The 22,334-nt window shown below is 42.5% G+C and overlaps 1 protein-coding gene and 1 pseudogene across 2 annotated transcripts; one reads left to right on the forward strand and one right to left on the reverse strand.

Annotated features, from left to right (window-relative positions):
• Positions 1 to 2,455: 2,455 nt before the first annotated feature.
• Positions 2,456 to 3,799, forward strand: LOC308435414 (putative sperm motility kinase W; the record flags this gene model as incomplete). Its single annotated transcript, XM_080942652.1, has 1 exon — positions 2,456 to 3,799. A coding segment is annotated over one exon (1,344 nt), but the record flags the coding sequence as incomplete, so codon positions are not given.
• Positions 3,800 to 6,112: 2,313 nt separating this feature from the next.
• On the reverse strand, positions 6,113 to 6,892 carry LOC308435415 (cyclin-dependent kinase 4-like; annotated as a pseudogene). Its single transcript has one exon. The product of its transcript is annotated as a cyclin-dependent kinase 4-like (transcript).
• Positions 6,893 to 22,334: the final 15,442 nt, after the last annotated feature.

The raw sequence follows: 22,334 nt of genomic DNA on the forward strand, positions 1-22,334 counted from the left end.
TACCTAAACCACACAAAGACCCAACAAAGGAAGAAAACTTCAGACCAATTCTGATTATGAATGTTGTTCCAATAATACACATTACTATTCTTACAAACTCAATCCAAGAAAACATCTCAAGCACCATTTACCATAATCGATCAATTAGCCCTAATCCTAGGGATGTAAGAGTCATTCAATATATGAAAATATATTAAATTATCCCACTACATACATGAACCAAAGGAAAAAAATTACATGGTTCTCTCCCTAGATGCTGAAAATGCATTTGACAAAATACTGCAGGCATTCATGTTAAAAGTACTAGAAAGACCGAGAATTGAAAGCACAAACTGAAACATAATAAAAGCAACATAGAGCAAAGCAACAGGCAAGATCAAATAACATGGAGAGATACATGAAGCAATCCCAATAAGATGAATGAGAAGTCAACAAGACCCACTCTCCTGTATCTATCCAAAAAGGCCTCAATCTTCTACCTAGAGCAATAAGACAACAAAATGGAATCAAGGGGATACAACTTGTCAAATAAGTAGTCAGGGTATCACTATTTGCCAATGATATGATAGTATAGAAAAACAACTTACAAAAAAAAAAAAAAAACTTCTATTCCTGGACCTAGAAGAGAACTAGCAAATCAAATGACCAGTGACTACAGTGACATCAGCAAAAAGCTATCAGTAATTTGTTCTTCGGTTGGAACTACCTAAGGTGGTCATTTTGAAGGAGTGCATAGTGGGGGTGATTTCTGTTCGGAACCCCAGGTTGTGGTAATACTATTTGGATATGGGTTTTGCTAATCAAGTGGACGAAATTTTATGTGTGGCAAATAAGAAAGCTTTTGAAGACAACCCCCAAACACTGCCTTTTCTCTGAAACTTGACCTCATGGGATTTTAATGTTTTGAAGAAATACACAAAATGTGCACACAAACAGCTGGACCTGATAGGGATGAAGACTCAGGAAGCAGCCATAACTGTGGACACCTGGAGATTAAGTGTCACAGGACAGAGAGGGCAGTGGGGATTGGGGATGTGATCTGAGTGCACAGTGGTCATCTATGGCACACACCCATCTTCTCTGATAAAAAGGAGGAGGTCAAGGAGCTGTTGCCTAACACATTCATAAAGCACGATGTCCAGTCTGTACATGGCTACATTACAAAGAAGCCAAAGGAAATCACACTGAAGGGTGTTTTAATGGCAATTTTCGAGTCTTGGTGGCAACCACTGGTACTGCCTAAGGTAGACATGGTGGTTCAGAGCTGTTCATCAAAGAATGTGGAGTCTTGACGAGGACCAGTGGAGACCCAGAGATACAAGCCTGAGGAGAAGGGGTTCTGACTAGCCAGGGGGCAGAGAAATCTCTGCAGAGAGCACACAGAAAGTGCGCCCCTGCCCTGCCTGATCCAGGGACCAGGAACCCATCATTGGGAAGGAACTCTGGAAGAATATCTAGATGGCAGAGGTAAGCAGGATGGCAGCCATGGTGCTTTCAGGGGACAGCATTGTGGATGCAGGAACTATCAGAAACACAGGCAGGAACAGTGAAGAGGAGGAGGAACTTCAGACAAAGTTCAGAGGAAGAATGGGAGGTTGCAACAAAAGAAACAGATCCCAGAACAAAGGCAAGAAGAAGAGTTTTAGTAAAGTAGTAGAGGCAAGAAGAAACGGTTCCCACTGGGGAGCCCAGGGCCCTTCCTGCTCTGAGTCCCAGTGCTTCCTTCCTGTTTGATCATTGCACTTTGATTGGGCCTCCTTATTTGCAGAGGGAGGCTTCTGAACTGTCCAAGCACTCATCATAAACTGTCTTTATTTTGGAAAGTGATAGGAATAAATAAATTAATCAATAAATATCCTGAAGAGGACTAAACAAGGGCTCTCTTATTGGACCTTCAGTGCACCTCCCAGGTGCTGCTCCTCTAACTGGAGGCTCAAGAGCCTAAAAAGCTGGAGGGTGCAGAGCTGACCAAAGCTCTCTCTCTGGCTGCAGCTTTAAAACACTTCCCTGGTGCAGCAGATGCCCTCTGCAGCCTGTAACTTCTAAACAAGTAAATATCTGTCTTTTGATCTGCTGAAGAAGATGATAGAGGATAGTCTCATTTTCATGAAAGTGGAAATAACCCTGTGGCTCAGAGTGGAAACAGCCACACTGCAGGATAACCCTATCTCCATGGTGAAGTTCATGCTCTGACCTCACAAAGAACCACTGTGATAGAAGAATGAATGTCCTCAGTATAAGACTGTGGACTAGCCTGTGAGTTTTGTCCAGATAGAGCAGGAAGCTGATTTGGGTGACCTGTGGGACTCGTTCAGAGTTGACTAGATTGTTCATTTTCAGGTTGTATTATCTCACAACCTCTGTGCACCAGAGCACAGGGAACAGCCTCATGGACAGCAATTTAAAAACAGAGACTTTGAGAAGTCAGTATAATGTGGGTTTCTTACTTGGCCAGGGTTCATTTGGCACTGTGAAATTGGCCTGGCACCTGAAAACCAAGGCTCTGGTTGCCATCAAAACGGTACAGATTAGCGAGAAGAACATCAGGTGGATCCAGACAGAAAGAGCAATATTGGAGACACTACAACATCCTTACATCATTCGCCTTTTCCAAGTCTTAGAAACAGCAAGTAACATACATTTTATATTGGAATATGTCCCAGGAGGAAACTTATTTGAAATAGTAAGAGACCAAGGCCAACTGTCGGAGGAGGAGGCAAAAAAAACATTTGGACAGATAGTTTCGGGAATAAAATTCTGCCACCAACGAGATATTGTACACGGAGATATCAAGCCGGATAACATAGTAAGAGATGCCAAAGGTAATATCAAAATAATAGACTTTGGCCTAGCCAGGAGATGCAGACCTGGGAGATTAATGAAAGTGCCACGTGGAGCCAGAATATATTTTGCCCCAGAGCTTATATTAAGGGAGCCCTACGAGGGAAAGAAGGCGGATGTGTGGAGTTTGGGCGTGCTGCTCTTTTTTATTACAGCAGGGTTCTTCCCGTTTAGAGGAGAGACCATCAAAGAGATCAGTAAAAATATTTTAACAGGGACCTATGCTGTTCCACGTTTACTCTCTAGACAACTGGAGAACCTGATCCACCAAGTCCTCACGGTTCCCCCAGAGATGAGGCCTTCCATCGAAGAAATTGAAAACCATCCATGGGTGAGGAAGTGCGAAATAACCATCTCGACCAAGATAGACCCAGACTTCAAAATCATTGATATGCTGTGTGACATGGGATACAATGCCATCCAGATTTTGAATTCCCTGCACAAAAAGAAATACGATGCACCAATGGGTGCATATCTAACATTAAAAGCACATGTAGACCTAGGGCATAAGCATGGATCTCCCTCTTCAGCCAAGGCTGTGGATCCCTGTCCTACACCATCCGCATCCCCAACACATACTCTTCCCCTAAAGAGAAGGGCCAGTGAGCCAAACTTTGGCCTCCTCCACATCAGGCCCTCAGGAGAGCAGGGGCCTGTTCCACTGAAACCATCGGGACACAAGTTGGCCAGGAGTGTGTCCCTGCCTCCCATTGCTCTGCATTACCCCTGTAAGCAGAGCAGAGCTTCTAGCAGTGTCCCACATTCAAGAGCAGTGGCTGGCCCATGTGTGTGTAACAACGTATTAGAAATCGAAACACTCCCGACTACTTCACAAGACTCTGAAATTAAAATAACATCTCCCTGTCAGAAGATTGGGCGACTGAAGAAATTTCGTAGGTGGATATGGAATCGCTTCTCCAACATCTGCTGCTTTCCCTGTGCACGAAGGAAAAAATGACAACATCCATTCTCCAAAAAAATGGCTCCCCTGGAAGAGGTAGTGAGAAAAACCCGATGAGAAGGTAAGCATGTTTGCCAGGTGGGGATGCATCTCAGCTCTGAATTTTATTGTCTCTGTTTTATTCATGTCTTCTTATTGGAAAAAAATCAAAAAGATGTATTTTTTGGAGTCTGTCGGGATGACAAGATTTCTTTCTTTCTCTTTTTTATTTGCAATTGATTTTCAGGTCTTTTAAAAAATAAACAAACTTATTTTTTTTAAAAAAAAGATAAATATACAGATTTTCAAAGCATTTGTGCATAAAACTATATGAAAATATTTTTTCAGTACTTAATTGATTTTTATAGGTTTGATAGTACTCTAAATTTACTAGTTATGATGAGCATAAAATACATATAAAATAAATGTAATATGGAAATGTCGAAGTTTTCTTGATATGTAAAGATTAAACATAATGATTTTTAAATACCAAGGATTGCCACAAGGCTGCATTCTTAGCTCTTGAATTATTAATGCTTTAGTGTCTAGAGGTTTACCACACTCTTAGAGGGTGTTATAAGCTTATTTTCAGAAATTATTTCTATCCCAGCTGGATTAAACCCTGATCCTTAACATCTGAGGAAAAAACCTTTTTGGAGAATGCCTAGGTGGGATCTAAGGCAACTGAACTAGCAGTAACCATCAAGTGTCTGTGGGTACAGCCAGGGTGAAAGGGGGCATGTATACCTGTTGTCTGTGGGGAAAATATACAGGAAGAGATAATGCTCGGAGTCCTAGTGCTTGAAATAGTGACAATGGTTGAGGTACAAGGTGGCCATATCAATGTCTTTCTATAATTCAATTGGACAAGCACAGTGTACTAAGCCCTGTGAATTCTCACATTGCTGCTATGTTTCTTACATTGGGTATCAGATGTGGATTCCAAGTTCTTATGTGTATTACATTCCTCAGAGATGAAATGGTTACAATGTCACCTTATTCTCCGCTGTGGCATTCATAGCCTAGGCATACAGCAGCATTCTAGTCTTTCAAACCATCTTGAAACCAGGGCTGACGAGCTTCCAGAGGATCTTCACAGCCAACAGGCTGAAGGCAACAGAACTTCAAACTGACTCTCCCAGCACACTCACCTCTCACATTCTACACTGTCCTTTCCTCCCATCACTTGCCCTGATACCAACAAGAAGAAATGTGCTCCCCATGAGCACAACAAATGCCTGCTCCAGAACACAGAAATGTGAAGCCTCCCGACACAGCAGCATTGTTGCTGGCTTACCTAAGCATTCAGTAAATGTGCTGTCTCAGGCAGCTACTCTGCAGGCCACACCACACTCAAAGTGGCATCTATTCAGATTCCTACACATGTGCACACCTAGGATGCACCTTCATGGTTTCTCACAATAACCAGGTGCCTTAGGTATCACTCTAAAGGTGCAGCAACATTTGAACTAGCCATCCTCCTGAGAGTCAACCCCAGAAGGATTGGGACATTGTATGTAGCTGACAGCAGTGCCATTGGCAGACATAGAAAGTGGGCTTCAGGTGTGAAAAAAAGAAAGTCCAGGCTTCTGTCTGCCTGACAGTGTTAAGAGTCTCGTTGCTGGGCTCAAGAACCACACACTGAGGTTTAGAAAACACAGAAAGACAGAGTGTTCCATGAGGGAGATCACTCAGCCTCTGTGACCTGCTTTCCTGTGGGTTTGATGGGAGTAGTTACACAGCACATCTTTTGCACTTTGCCCAGAGAAGCTGTAAATCTTTTGAATGATCCAAAAAGGCTTCTATTCCTAAGAATCTTGAAGATTTGCATCCTAACCACTGCTATCTTTCTAACACTAAGTCTTCTTCCAGCAGCAGCTGTGCTCCAGGTTCCTCCATCTCTGGCACCCCTGACTGCTCTAGCTGAGGCTTTCTGGGGACATAGGCTCCTTGAGATTGAGATACCTCTGGAGGCCAGTCATACCTACAAAGGGGCATGATTATACTGATCTGGCTATTTTTTTCTCCTTCACCTGCTATCCCATATCTCTGTAGAACAATTCATCTGGGACTTTGTTTTGTTTTGTTTTGTTTTGTTTTTTGAAGACCATACTTCATTGTCTGCTTTTATTTTTCTGTATAAAAACTATACCAGTATGATTCAGAAAGAGAAGAAAACAAATACACTTGACATTTAGTGTAGAAAAAAGTGAGGTACCGGGGGGTAAACCTATAAGGAGAAGTGAGGGATTGTCATTTAAGGCTGAAAATGATCTCTGTAAAAAGCTGGAGGACTCTGCACGGCCTCAGGAGTAGGCAGAGCCTGCCACTTCATCCAGGTCCTCCCACGGAAGTGTCTGGAAACTGAGGCAGGCAGCCCCTCTTCTCACTCCAGTCGCTTTCCTCCTTGTGCAGGTCTTGGTGCTGCAGGGATGCCTCGGAAGGCACAGACTTGCTTCTGTGGGTTAAAGGTCAACTTTTCCAGCAGCAGCTGTCCTCCAGATTCCTCCATGTCTGGCACCCCTGACTGTTCTGGACAAGGCTCTCTCAGGGCAAAGGATCCTTGAGGAAGAGATACCTCTGGAGGCCAGTCTTCTTCTTGAGGATATCAAATAAGTTCAAAGACTTTGCCCAACTGGTCAGCTTCAATTTCCACAGAAGAGAGGCTTCTTTTGAAACATCTCTCTGATGATACAGCCAATGATCCACATGCCTACAGGTGTTGCATAAGTAGACGGCAGAACTTCATGAGCCCAGCACCAGAGGATAACATCCACAGACACGAGGGCCATCTGGAAGCTGAACATTCTGGCTAGGCCAAAGTCAGCCATCTTGACTGTCCCATTACTTATCACTAGAATGTTCTCTGGCTTCGGGTCCAAGTGAACAATGCAGTTTGCATGAATATAATGGAGGCTACTTAGAAACTGGTGCATCAGATCTAAAGGTCTCAAATGGCAAGCATAGTGGCGTTGCTTTGTGCAGGTATGTCCTCATGTCCTGGTATATATGTTCAAATGCTAGGATGAACTTGATGTCCCCATCAGTTCAGGAAGTAGCACAGATATCAGTCAGCCATGCAACACTGGGATGTTCAAAGATCTTCATCATCTTTAACAAGGCTGCCTCATGAACGGTGCTGAGAGAAAGGACTTTCCCAGCTGCTGTTCCATTAGGAACTCTCAAATACTTGAAGGCCACACAGTGGCCACTGTGGGGATCTCAGGCTTAGTGTACCATCCCATAAGCACCAACACCAGACATGGGTACATATCAAATGGTCGCCATTCATGTAGAAGGGGATCTTAAGCTTGGCCAAGGGCAATGAAGGTGTGCTTTTATCTGGGCCTGGGAGCCAGTACCTGAGGCTTTGTACCCAGCTGAGATTTTTTTTTTAATAATGTAGGAAGCTCCCATGAGACTTCTGTGATAAGACTGCCCTCATCTGGAGCTACAATTCAAAAGGTGTTTATCAAAGCCTTTCCCTCTACATTGCTGAAAGAAACAGAGAGAACAGTGGGGTGTGTTTGGCTGTGGGGAAAGGTTTTTAACTTAAAACTCATGCATACAACCATCCTGAGGGAAGTCAAGTATAGTAACTGAAGGTAGAAATTTAGTAACAGAAACAACAATAGAGGCCGTGAAGGGTGCTCTCTATTGGCTTCTTTATGATTTCTGTGTCCTGTTTCCTACTCCCAGCTAAGCTCCAATCCATACTTTCCTAAACACTTACATTCAGTAAATAATGAGGAAAATGTACATCAGGTGGAGTCGAGAAAATAAATAGGGCATAATTTAAAATAAACAATGTATGACTTAAATTTGACCAAATTGTCAGGAAAGTATCCAACCCAGAGGGACAGAGGCAGTCCCTTACTGGCATGCATGCCAGGCACTTCAGGGTGTGAGCTCCTCCTCACTCTTGGAACAATGAAGAACTTGAACTTGTCTCCTTTCACCTTTTAACTCATGCATCTATTAGGAGGCTCAGCCACTTTCCCTCCCCCAATCAATTCTATTCTCCATTTGTTTCAGTTCTAGGACTTGTTGCTGCTGTCTTTATCTGAACATGGTGGTCATTAGAGTCATCCTGAACCAAATTCAGACAGGGAATAGAGGGTCTGGACTCTCTATATCCCAGAGTCAGCATGAGACAAAGACCATTGGCACAACTAAACTCTCCTCTCTCCATCCTAAAGTCCCGGGTGTTCCTTTAGGTTTCAGACACACAACATGCTGACATCCAGTAGTCAATGGACTTGACAATTTTTAGTAGTCACTGGCTGTCTCATGTGCAGTTTTTAGTCATTCTGAAAAAGGTAAAGGGTCCATTGCTTCTCTCATCTCTGAACTTGTCCCAGTTCCCTGTTCTCCTGAGCCCTTTGGCAGTTATCCTAGTTGTAATCTTCCAAGGAAAGTCACATTCAGTAGTATATTCTCAATAGGGATTATCCTGCCACTGTCCAATGTGTCCTGTGTTTAAGTCACCTCACATCCAATGCCTCTCTCTCCTTCAGTGTCTCCTCTGCAGATGATGGTGCTGTGCTACAGAAGCTTGTTCATGTGAGTCCAGGATGGTCATGGATTCCTGACTATGAGGGCTGTGGTTCATTGTTGCTAAGGATCACATCTCAAAATAACAACACTGAACTGGAAATACAAACTGAAATTCTGCTACCTGAGCAAGTTATGCAGAAAATAAGGAAGGATGTTTTACACAGGGACAAGTGTCCAAATGGAATCTATAGTGTTGATCTGGTGCCTGGAAGAGGAACAATGATCAAGTCTCTAATGGGCCACCTCAAAGTCTCCCTGCAGTTCAGAGGAACACCAAGGGCCCAATCTCTGTGGTTGTGATACCAGTGAGGAACATCTCCCAAGCCTTGACACCAGCATCTATAGATAAACAAAGGACTGGATTTCTACACTTTTGTTCTGCATGCTAAAACAGTAAAACAACAGGTATATAAGAAATGACATACAAGAACAGGGCCTCTTTGATAGCTGCCCAAACCATCTGATACACAGTCCTTCAATTCCTGTACCCCAAGAACAAGCAACTCTCATTCTCATAGAACACATAAGCTGGCCCTTGTTTCTCTTCCTTCCCCCATTTGTTCTTTCCATCAAGAGGAAGACATTTCCTTCCTGTGCTGACATGGTATTAGGATATGGTTCCCACAGACAACAGAAGCTCCTGAGAAATCTAATGCTTGTATGAGTGAACCTAGAGATGAAAGTGTGGATGGACATGTTCCCCTTCACTTCAAGCTGCAGTGATGTCACCATCTCACGCAGAAGTCCATGTCTTAGTGGAGTACCCGCTGACAAGGTTTTTCTGCCATTGAAACTCAGGTAATGATTGCTTTGTATCCATAGAGGAGACTTGGCCGTACAATTAGCTCCTGGCACTGAGGAGGCAGAAAGGATGATATACCTGTGACAGTGGAAGGCTGTATGCAAAAATTAATGTGAGGCCAATCTGGAAGCTACATGGTGCATCCCCTGATCTTTTCTTCAGTTTTTCATTGCAAGCTGGTGTTTTCCTAGTGACAGGACTGTTATCTCCCTGACACTCACCCAGCCCTCCTTCTCAGTCTTTAAAATTTGGACAATAGAGAAGGACCTCTACAGATGAGTCAGTGGGTGAAACCCTGACATCTGTCCCTGCATTTCCTAGCACTTCTTTCCTAAGTGTGGGATGTCTGCCAGAGCTAGGCTCTCAGTTCTTGCCTTGCAACCTGTTGAGTCACTTCCTGGACTGTGCCTACTCCAATCTTCCTCTAGCACCATGGAAGCCATTTTCATTTCACAGGTCTGACTTCATTCTTACCCACAAGGAGCAAGGGTGAAGACTGGCTCTGAGATGTGTTCCCAGCTTCTAGACTATTTGAAGTGGTGTGATCTCTTCTTTTGTCAGTTGCCATTCAATAACCAGAGTGAGGTGCAAGGATTTCACTACGTGCTAGATCCCAGGATCATCAGTGTGATACACATGCCTTGTCCGAGGGGCTGACAGATTAACAGAGCCCATTGCATCCAGGAAGATGAAGGTGGTGAGGTAAGTCCATATCAAAAGAGGTAAGAACAGTAATGAAAATGGAGTTAGCATCCTAGTCCTGGTGGTTGGGAAACAGTGTCCCTGAGAAGACAGCTCTGATTGGCTGAGCCTGCAGAGAAAGAAGGCATGAAACTGAGGACATTGAGAGCAACCATGTGGCACTCAGCCATCATGAACACGTGGAACTGAGGAGTGTTTGTGATACTGTGCACACCCTAAAGGGATTTACTCTATTTCATCTCTTGGTGAAATTGTGTTCTCTACACAGATCACAGGCCCTGGGAGAGTTTACTGTCACAACAAGCCAAAAGCATGAACTGTGCACTCCTCTTGTGCTGGTGATGGGAAAGTCAGAAGACGAGGAGGCCATCCTGACAGAGGGAAAATGTAAGGATGCTGTGTTCCTGCATGTGGTTCCGCCTTTTTCACATATTCATGTTGAGCTTCTAAGCAGGTAAGGGTGTAGATAAAAACTGTCACCAGAGGTAAACCTAGACCTTGGCTGTTCATCAGCCTTTGGTTTATTTATTTCCCATGCAGACTCTCAGTCCCCTTGAGCACAACAACTTACTCTCCCTGACTTTATTAACTATGGAAATAAGCGACTGTGTGGTACAGGTAGGTTGAGCTGCCTAAATCACGTATGCTTAGACCTTCTATCAATGCTATCTTTTCAGACATCTCCAGATAAGATCCTGACATTCAGTACAGCATTCAAGGGTCAAGGGGATCCCTGACCAAAGCAACACAGGCTGGAGCCAAATTGCTGATACTCTGCACTAATGTCCTTCCCTGTTTGTTACTGCCAAGGACAGTCTGAACTGAAAGTATGTACCTACTCTCTCAGTGAAGTCACAACCACTTGAAATCTGAATTTGAACTGGCTTTATAGCTAATACTGTTGACCCCAAAATCTAGTTCAATGTCTGAAAATATGAGTTTCCCATTTTCCAACCTGGAACATTCTGTCTCAGGGAAGACAGTGTTTACACGTGAAAGGAGAGACCTGGTGAGGAAGGACAGGTGCCATGTGGCTTTCTCACCATGGCTTCATCTTAACCTACGTCCCAACATTTCTTCATTCCCGGCCCAAGTAAGTAGTATTTCTAGGATGACTAGACCTCTGAAGTGCTGATAGGTCCTGAGGGATCACTGGGTGTCATGCCCCATGAGGAGACTCTTCAGGATCTTCTGTGAAGGCCTACTTCTCTTCATTCTTCAAACAGCATGTGGGATGAATGCTTCTCTTGAACACTTGATGCTCACTTGTCAGTTTGCAGATCACTTACAAAAAGTTTTCTCACTATGATTGTCTTCTAGATTCCAGCTTACTTTTCCATAGATGGTGTTTAGTGTGGTCACACTTGAAACTGACTAATGCAGTGCATTGACCAGCTAGACTTCTCTAATGCCTAGAGGCAGTGCATGATGGAGCCACAGGATAGAGTCATTTCTATTTCTCTCAGATTTTATTATCACTCATCTGCACAGAAAGAATATTCTGGGCTTCCATCCACAGTTTTCTAAATCTTTTCTGAATGGCATTAACCTAGAATTGACCTACATGTCTAGAAACATGGGAACATCCTATAATGTTCTTCCATATTCACAAACTCACTGCTGTCCTCTCCTTCTGAGCACTGAACCTCTGTGGTTATTGCTAGAGAACTTCCTTTGCTCTGCATATACTTTTTCTCTCCAGAGACTCAGTACAGTGTCAGGATGTCAGGAAGCAATGGGCAGAATCATGACTAAGGTACTGGGAACTCTGTCCTTCTCATCCCATTGTATTCCATTCTCTCGCTTCTCTTTTGCAGATCATGGGGCTTTCCCACAAGAAGTTGCCGAATGTGGCTACCTGGCAGGCCAACAAATACCCCTATCTGCCAGACCGGAAGCCACCATCAATGAGTCAAGCAACCTCATCTGCAACATCCCAAACATCTGTAGCATGAAAGTCTGGTAAATGCAGTATGGCCCTCTCCCTTATCTGGTTGCCACCATCAAGTATCAAGTAGCCATTTATTTCAATGTGTAAACCTTGAACTCCTCTACAGATTGGGGTTTGGAAAAGGGTTATGTGCAGATGTTATGGTGGTTCATGTCATTGGTTATTTCTTAAATGTGAGAAATCTGGGTATCCACCAGTTACTGAGTGCTTTCTTTCCTTGTTCTTCACCCGTGTTTCACCAATTATGTTGCTCACTAATTTTATGTCAGTGAAATGGTGGCACAATGTTTGCCTCTCAATATGATTGGTATTTCCTGGCAGGTCATTAGTGGATGGGTTTTAAGTGTCTCTGAAATCTACTCTTTGCTGTAATTCGACATACAGCACACACAGAAAGACGTTTTTCTGATGCTTGACAGAACTCTTTGAGGGAGAGTCTTAGATTATGAGTGGGAATCAGAAAATTGGAGTGAGGCAATATGCACCTGGTCCCACTCCTCATGACTAGGGAGCCACATTTTAATAACTTTGACTGAAAAGTGAACCACCAGATGCCTTCCACTGTTGTCTGTGGATTGCTTTAGAATCATGGAGACTATCTGAAACAAAACCTTTTAGTGCAATTTCCAGGTGACTTGACATGTCCAGATTTTACTGCATTAACTCAGTGAAACCGAGGCATACATACAAAGGGGCTACCTATGTCATATCCACAGTAAACCTCGGAGAGAGATAAATGCATGCATGTAAAATTGCAGGCTTGTGCTCATCTAAAGCTCTTTGCATTTATGTGTTCTGTACCCAAGCCTATGGAAGGCAATGGCAAAGTTGTTGTTTTCTTCCCATATCAAATAAGATAATCAAACAGATCCTCTATAGATATGCTCACAAGAGAACTTCATCTACAGGATTTCTCTGTGAAGATCCCCCCTCCAGGTCACTTCTCCTGCTCTATTGAGAGTTATATGAGCAAAATGTGATCCCAGTGGCAAGTACAGCTCCCAACACTGAGAACTATCAGACTCAACACTAAAGGCATCAGATTCTGATTTTATCTAGACACAAAGACAACATCTTAAACTGTGAACTCCTTGGCCTGCTCAGTTTCTCCCCACATTACACATATCTCTGTTTTCATTCAGCCAAAAGCTCATCACTGGGATGTCTCTACAATGACCTCGACTAATTCTTTCTATACATAGATTAAGATTTCATATCAAGCTTCTTTGCATCAAGGTTGATCCTTTTGCTATTTTTTTCTGCTAGGTCCTTTTCCAATTATGGAGTCCCTCCTTCCACAAAAGGTAACAAAGTGGTCAGCCTTTCATGCCATTTCTTATTAGTCTGTGCCTCTTTGAGTAGAACCAGTTCAGTATTGCTAGGTATGTATGATGCTTACAGAACTTACCCTAATCTGAACATATTATATGGGCACTGAGAACATCTAACCTTGCTAAGAATTTTAATTGTTTACTTATTTTTCTCACTTAGTTTTCATTGTCTATTCTTTATACTGTGTCTATCTGTCTGTCTGTTTCTCTGTTTCTACATCTATCTGTTATTTCAGTTTGGTTTCTATCTCTACATTTGTTTCTAACTCTCTCTTTTTCTCTTCTGTCTCTTAGCTTTTTTTATTCCTTTTGTCTGTGTGTGTCTTTTTTTCTGTATCACTAAAAATCTCCATTTCTATCTGTTTCTATTTCTTTCTGAATCTTTTCCTCTCTGTGTGTTTGTGTTTGGTGTGTGACTCTGTGTTTCTCTATGTCTGTGTGAATTGGGGGATAGCTTATTTATTTCCAGGGTGGCCTGTGAAGACAGACAATAACTCTACTGCGGTATTTCTCAAACCCTTTATAGGTCACAGGGATTGAACCTTATTGTGAATTCTTGGAAAAGTTTTTCTAAGGGAAGAAAATGAAGAATCTGTGACTGTGCCATTACATGCTGGGGAAATAATTGTGGGAGTCTCGGCCTTCACCCACACCTGTGCTGTTCTTCCTTGGAATCCAGTCAGGACAATGGGGTCTATTATTTCCCACATAATTGTCTTGGTTGTTTATTTTGGAATCCCCACACTCTCAGCTTAGTTCTCTAACATTAAGTCTTACTGGATCTTAGCATTCTACTTTATTTTCCCTGTCCTTTCTGCCTATATTTATTTTATCAGAATTTTCTATGGGTAAAACAGTTCATCTGTAACACTTAAAAATGGGAAATCCAACATCAGGGACACAGAGCCCATACACAAGGTGCTCATATTTAACTACTAGAAATCCAAGCCAGTAAACTTAATCTTGACTCAGTGGTGAAAATGAACTTAAAACTTGAACAGCCCTACAATATTGTAGTTCCTGATGTCAGAGTTCCTAGCTTCACAGTTGAAACTTTTCTATTCCTTTCTAGTTAGTGTCAACAAAACTTCTGCAGAAGCTGGGGATCCAGAAAGCTAGGGGAGGGCGTTTGTGCAGGATGTTGACCCATCATGGGTCATGGTTATGCCTTCCACCTCCACCTTCAACATTAAATATACCTTATCTCCCCAAAGGCCACGCCTGCCTAAGTATCCTGAACTAAGTGAGGAAGATGGAGTGAACGTCAAATGAGTGAAGGTCAAGGTCTGGCTGTTATCACAGAATCTACATTATACTGTGGAAGCTCTGAAAAACGGCCCTGTACTCCATGGGATCTTCATTGGCTGTTGATAAAGAACAACCTCTTAATGGAATAATGTGCCTCTGCCATGATGAAAACCATGTAGACAGTGAGTCTACAGAAGAAAATAGGACTGAAGTCTACCAATAAATAGTTCCAAATCTATCTTCTATGGATCACTAAAACATAAGCACCATGCTACCTCCCTGAAGATGAGTCAAGATGTTGCAGTTAGCGTGGCTTATGACATGAGGTACTCAGAAGCTCACCACAGATCTCAAATACAAATTTAGATTACCCTTCATATGTGATACCCATAAATACAGAAGGGAAACTTATTACAGCCTTCATCTGGTAGATGCAGGTAAGAGGATTACCATAGATAACCTAGATTTCCATGCTCAGACATTGAGACTGCAAACAACTATGAGAGGTAAGGGCACAAAGTAGAGCAGAGTCCTGCATCTCATACCACACATAGCTGATGTTCCGGGGTTCTGTTCTCAGAGGGCATCTTTGGAAAATGTCTATTTCTTGTAAAACTCTCAGGTCTCTGAACCTAGAGCAGAAGCTTTGTTCATACCATATCCTAAAGCAAGTGAGGTTGGAAACATAGATGCACATGACAAGTCCTACCACTCTCACCAAAGCTGCTGTAAGGGATGTTTCTCATACATCTCTATCAAATGCCATCCAGGTATGATTTCTTGCTAGAATAACATCCCAATGATACAAAATTGGCAATATATGGAAGGACAGGATATTTATTGTGTCTTTGTATATGTACCCATCTCTGTACATGACTGAGATCATAAAACTATGTCATTTGAGAAAAAAGAAAGCCGGGTAGAGTAAGGTCTCTCCTGAGGACAACTGCCTTGACAACACAGAATCTCATCAAGGCTCACAGGAAAGACACACATATGAAGACCTGTTTGTCATGAGACAGACTCAAGATCTATCCCCCCCCCCCTTGCTTTCTTTGTTAAACAACTCTCACACTCCAACAAACCTGGCTCAGTATTTCTCACAGACATCACCTTGGCACACCATCTGAATGTCATTCAATTGAAATCTCTCCCTTTGTGTGACATGGAAAGGTCTTAGTCATGTCCAGTGTCATAACAATTCTTGAGTAATCCTGTTTTAATGCACATTTAGACCTGTCAGAGCAGGCTTTGCTCTTGTGTAACCTGGGCAGATGTTGGCCATGTCCACTGTTTCTGCAGCTCTATAATGAGGCAACATCACAATGAGGCCTGTCACAGCAGGCTTTAATGTGAGCCATGTGGGCATCTTTATCACCTCATGTCTCACCCCCAAACTACACAGAGAACTTAAACCATCACTCAATTCTCTATGGTCTATGTGAAGAGCTGACATTTTCAAGAATTTCAGAGGTGAAGATCTTGCCTTGTTCATCTTTATAGAATTTTAGCTATTCAGACCCACATACAGGGAAACCACGACTGGAAGACTTGTGAGCACCATATCCTCTAGAAACATGAAGCAATGGCATTGGGATTCCTCTAAAGTTTCAGTGACCCATACTCTCATAGCAGAGTGTTGTGTTTTTTAAATCTTAGGGAAGAGATGGTCTCTTTTTCCCACAGATATGAGCTGGTTCACTACTGCTCATACTGGGAGATGAGCATGATCAATCATAAGATATTCTACTTCTTCTTTCCCAACATGGAGCCGTAGATCACCTCTCTGATTCTTTCTGCTCTCTTGAAATCCTAGAATACTCTGAATTTAAGATAGAGAGATCATTGGTTTAGAGGCAGATGCTGTTTATGATGCAGAACTGCATCCACTTAGTGCATATTCTTGCCAGACACCAAAAATGCTCTCTAGATTCACAAAATGCTATAGTGTTTCTAAGATTTCATAGTCTCTAGGGGGAAGTAAATCTGGCTTGTTATTAACAGTTCTTGTGGAGGATGTCACCTGAAGAGCCATGTGCTTTTATTATTGTCATTGTATGCTTTTACTATTTGTTTGATTCATGTGAACAGCCATGAAGATCAACTTAAAACCCTACCGAAAACATGAATTTAGGAAAGTGTCATTTTTGTTTCCCCAAGGTATTATGACCCCAAGCCCTGCTCTGCTGAGAAATTACCTTATCCCTAAAACTTGCTCTGATTTTTTTGTACTTGCTCACTTGCATCTTGTTCATCTTTCCTAGAGATGTTTCCTTTTGGTTTCTAACAATTTAACTGGTGCATTTATGTGACAGGCTTTCTAATTTTTCTCAGTTGCTTGTTGTGTAGACCGTTTCCCTTGTCTTGTCTGATATACAGTTAACATCATGAGACAGCTTCAAATGTGTGATGCTGAAGATTTTTCTTGAAGTTTGAAGAACTCACTTGGTACTGGGAAGCCTAGACTTTTCTTAGCAAAAGACTATACTTGTGGCTAGACTTCCAGTGTCCAAAGAATTTCACTTCAGGATTTCAGTTTACAAATGACTAAAAGAAAATTCTAATAGCATCTACAATTTCCACAAATATGATAAAGCAGATGCTACTACAATATGTTATGAATAACAATTTTCTTCTAGCTAACTTATCATCTTTTAGGCATTTAGCTTCCTTTTCTGTCATGCATGTTTGCTGCCTCTTACTCTATACCTTGCTCTGTTCTTTGCAGAACCAGCCTTCCCCAACAATCTGGGACATTTCGATTGTATGATGTTGCGATGAGTGGTCTGCTGGCATATCCCCAAAATAGAAGCTGAGTAAGTTGTGGGGTTTTCCTTAGTTTAAGGTACCTGAGAAGAGTAAGGCAGAACATGTATACACGATCTGTAAAAAGTGGTCATGCTTTATCCATACACTGCTCTACTATGGAAGACAGCAAAGAATAAGAACTTGACACTTAGCTTGCTTGCTCCTCATTGAACACTCACATCTTTTCAACTAGCACCATATTGTTTTTTGCTGGTCAAAGGCACAATCTAGTGAATAAGTTTCTCTCTACTTCTTGGTAGATAAGTTAGGAAGCTCAATATATACTGTTTTATCAACCCTGCTGTGTCTCCATTTTAAGCCCTGCTTTTGGTATAACCAGGTCATGTGATCTCTCCAGAGTTCATGCCAATATTTATCATCATAAATGAACATTCCATCAAGCCCTGACCATTCTGGGATTGCAGTGACAACTGTAGGCCCATGTAAGCCAGTTATGGTGGAGGGTAGAGGTCTGTAAGTCTCTGGAGCAATGAGTATCTGCATGTCCATGATGAGTAGATTCCAGAAAACTTTCATCAAGTTGTAGTGAAATGTTCTCCACACTTGCACTATTAAGTAAGTGTTCTTAATGGTTCTTAGACATCCCATTTGCATAAAGGAGGTAAGAAATCTACTTGAAATCTTTTGGGGCATTTAGACCCTCCTTGTGTCTTTAACAACATAGCTGTCTGCAGGACATGTCTGGAGGATGGCATATCTGCAATGTCTCACCATTTCTACATGATGCTTCCCTGACACTAGGAAATGGAAAAAAACACAGTCACATTAAAAGTAAGTATCTGTTGTATCAAGTTTTGTCTGTGCTCAGTACAATGGGAACTCATCAGAAGTAAAATTTGTATGTTTTTGCAGCAATGCAGGAAGAATCTTTGGACATCAACTACACCCCAGGATGTGTTATATTTGGGTTCCAGCCTGTTACCTTTTGATTCTCCAAAAAAAAAAAAAAAAAAAAAAAAACAGTCTTTTTCTGGGTTTTCTGAAGTATCTACATGTGAGTCTCTTTGCTTGTGTTCGGTACACAGGTGATGTTTTATGTAACTCGGCATATTATCCCTGAAGCTATGCTTGTGTTTGTCTCTCTCCCTTGAAATAGTCAGGATGTTCACATTCTCTATGGTTCCTTACCCCATTCTTGAAGCTCTCCCACACCTGCTTCCCAGTCATTGTCTGACCACATTAGACTTTTGGTGTGTCCATGAGAACACACCCCTGTCTGGATGTTTCCAATCTTAGACCCATGGTATGGAGGAAAACAAAGGCCTGGAGATTTCATGCTCTTTCCCATTACAGGCTGTGAAGAACAAGAGCATGTAGACAACACCAGAACTTCTGTCACTTTCCGCAGGTCATCTGGGTTGCCTCCTGAGTAGCTTTATGGAAGAAGTCAACTTTTCCCAAAAAAATCCTGACTGACATAGGGCAGACATGACCCACAAGCTCCCATCTCAGTCTCCTTCAGTACTTGTGCATCTCCTTGTCTAACACTTCAGAGATATTCTAATTATTCTGAAATTACAACTAGCTCAGACATTAGCTTAGAGGGAGAAGTATAGATGTGAGTGAGGATTTTCTTATGCACTGGTACAGTTCTAGAAAGTCTAGTGGTGCACAAACTTGTGGGAAAGAGCTGGAACATATCTTCTGCAAGAAAATCATTTTTTCCTCAATTTACAGGAGCTTCTTCATTTTGTTCAGCATATTCAGCCTCTTCATACTGAACCCAAAGTAATAGCTGATGTGGCCAAGCTTAGAAGATGAACTACAGCCAAGAAACCTGGTGACCATAAGAACAAAGCATATCTTTGGGAAATATTTTAAAAGCATTTATGCACAGGATAAAATTGCAGGGACAAAAATCTCATCAGGCATGTAGTATAAAAAGGCTGACAGTCTCAGGTCTGAGGACACCTTCAATTCCTATAAGAGGGAGAATTCTCTTCTCCACAGAAGAAGCCTCTTGAGGATTCTGTAGAAACCAGGCCTCCAACTGTGAAACTTGTGTTTTTTGGATACTACTTTCAGGACTCTTGTGTGCAGGTATCCACACTCCTGCTCTTATACCTCATTTGATAGTACTTTTCCTGTTCTGACATTGGAAGTGTCTTGTGCTGATGGTATCAAACCTGACACATGAGACAGAAATTCTTTTACCCCTTTAAGGGGCTGGAAATGGGCTGTACACACAGTTGATATTAAAAATGCATTTTGTTCTTTGAGCTTGTTGACACTTTTCACACTTGCTTGACTGGGAACAAGGCTCAGAGTGTGATATTTTCAAGATTCACCACAATGAATTTCATAATCTCACACCTAAAATAGGGTAGATACCACACTGGAGTGAATCCAAGGACAAGTTGTCTGACAAGGGAATTTTACAGAATTAATTATAGGCCCTGGATTTAGAAATACTAAACTTACAGAGAATTGTTGGGAGATTCCAAATTTATAAATTAGAGGATACCATTAAAAATGAACCATGTCAGACTTATATAGGCACATTAATGCCTCTTTAACCCATAGTGCTGTGATTGTCATGCTCTCTGTCAACCAAATAAAGTCTCCATCTAGAGAATGACAGTGCATGACAGCAGAGCAGTACATTGAGGGTACTGCAGTGGGTCCAGGAGATACTGCATCACTCCATCCACCACATCTAGGATGAAATCAATAGGAAAATGGGAGGGATTGTGTGAGGGTGAGATCTGTGTGCCAAATGCAGCCTAGGTGTCATATCCCAAGTTTGGAAGAGCACTTCTGCCCCTGTATAGAGGTTCAGTTCCACAGTGTTACCAAGGACAGTACAGTCAATGGCTGCCCCATGAAGGACCTTTACCTGTCTTCTTAAATTATAACAGAACAAAGAATAGATAGCTTGCCAGCACAGGAAGTGGCACAGGGCTGGCACAGGGGGATCTCTGGAAGGGGCAGGACTGGTTAAGTGTACAGGAGAGCTGACAGGACAGGAGAAGTGTAGGGCACACATTGAGATCATGTGCCAGGGAGCATGAGCTATGTAGCCACACAGCTGAATAGATGGGCTTTTGCTCAGACTAAACAGAAATGTGGCATGGCAGACTGAGCCTCCATTGGTACCTATGGTTCCAGCTGCATCTCTCACTTGCAATTCACAAGCATTAGGCAGCTCTGTGATTGGCTGCCAGCATCACGTTCTTCCCTTTGAAGCCAGGGCATGCAAGAATCTATTCTCCTACCTATGAGCTGGACATAGTGTGTCAGGGGAATATCTTAACCTTGGAGTTTCTGCTCTTGGAAGACAAACCTGTCAGTGCAGCAGTCCTATTAAGGATGATACTCTGGGAGTCAACAGTGCCATGCCTCTTACTCAACCATTCTTCCTGGCTATTACATGATTAGTCACTTTTCCTCTGGTGTTGGAGAGCAGCAGGTAGCTAAGCAAGGACCTCAAAGTCATACTAAGTCTACATCCTGATTTCATACCCTGAGAGGTACTAAGATTGACCTGAGACCACCTTGAGAACACACACTTTGGAGTGAGCATGGAGACACACATATAGGAATAAGAGAAAAGACTGAAGCAGCCAAAGGGTTTTGCAACCACATAGAAGAACAAAATCAACCACAGAGGCCCTCATAATCTTTTAGAAACTCAAACACCAAACAATGAGCACATATGCAGGGACTTAAGACTTCAGCCACTTATGCAGCAGACGATGCCCTGTCTGGCAGCCATAGTAGTAGAAGCCTTTGGTCCTGTGTATGCTGATACCCCAGTGTAGGGGAATACTAGGGTGATGAGGTGTGAGTTTGTGGATGGGAATGGGAACATCTTATAGTGGCAGGAGGACTGGAGAAAAAGAAAGGAGGAATGAGGATAACATATGAAATGTAAATATATAAAATATCCAATAAAAAAAATGTGGGCCCTAATGAGAAGAATTGGACAGACAGCAAATTTCTCCTGTGAAGGCCTGCTGTGGGCTTATGGTTGATGTGGGAATGTGGCATCCTAGAGACTCATCTCTGGGGACTTGGCAGCCCTATTGCAGTTCAGGAAAGCTGCAGTAACATCTGCTTTTATCTCATAAAGTAGAGGAAGACTTAGCACAAGTGGAGCAGAAAGCTAGAATTAAATTTGGACACATAGGTGTTCCTTCCACAACAGAAATCATAAATGTCTCTAAGCAAAGATGCCATCAAGCTTTTGGATTCTGTGCCTATCATGGCCACTAGCCATTTCATGCAGTCAGATGAGAAGCTCATTGATGAGAAGGGAGCTGTGAGGCCCGGGAGCTGCTCAGGCCTACATATCAGGGACCACATCTATCAACCATGCTTCCTAATCAACTCATAAGGGTGCTATGTAACCCTGTTCCTGCAGTGCTCCATTGAGATGCCCCCTGTTAGTGATGCTTGGAAAGAAATTAAGGAGAAGCTAGGGAGAGCATTGATGATAAGGGTGACGCGCCTGAAAATAAACTGAGTCCCATTGGATGTCTGCACTGAAGCAGGTGCAGAAATACTGGAGACCTGGCATGATTCTAGATATTGTCAGCTCACTGTTGTGACTCAGCAGTCAGAGCTGGAAGGACACTCTGAAGGAGATCAAGGTGGCAGTGGTCAGGATGGCACCCATGGTGCTTTCATGGGAGAGCAGGCTAGAAGCAGGAACTTCCAGGAACAGGGTCAGGGACAGTGAGGTGGCTGTAAGAACTTTAGGAAACAGCCACCAGGTGGTTGCACGAAAAGAACAAATCCCCAAACAATGGCCAGAAGCTGAGTTTTAGTAAACCCTTTGGTCAGTGGGTAGAGGAAAAAGGGAAATCTTCCCACAGTGGACTCCATGGCACTTCCTGATGTCAATTCCCACAGGACTTCCCTTCTTTTTGATAGTTTCTCTTCCCTGCTTCCTCAGAGAGAGGCTTCTGAACTGTCCAACACACAATCATAAACCGTCTTCATTTTGGAAAGGAATAAGAAATCATTGTACCATTTTCCGACATACTTCTATATTTACGAGGAAAACCAACCATAAATCTGCCAAAACAAACAAACAAACAAACAAGCAAACACCAAGTAGAAGGCTATTGTTGCCCATCCACTGTTTTAAAGAACAAGGGCTCTTCTCAGTCTGCTTAGTGAAAAAGAAAA

Source organism: Micromys minutus (assembly GCF_963924665.1).
Source record: "Micromys minutus genome assembly, contig: SUPER_22_unloc_4, whole genome shotgun sequence".
In the NCBI taxonomy this organism is placed as follows: Eukaryota; Metazoa; Chordata; class Mammalia; order Rodentia; family Muridae; genus Micromys; species Micromys minutus.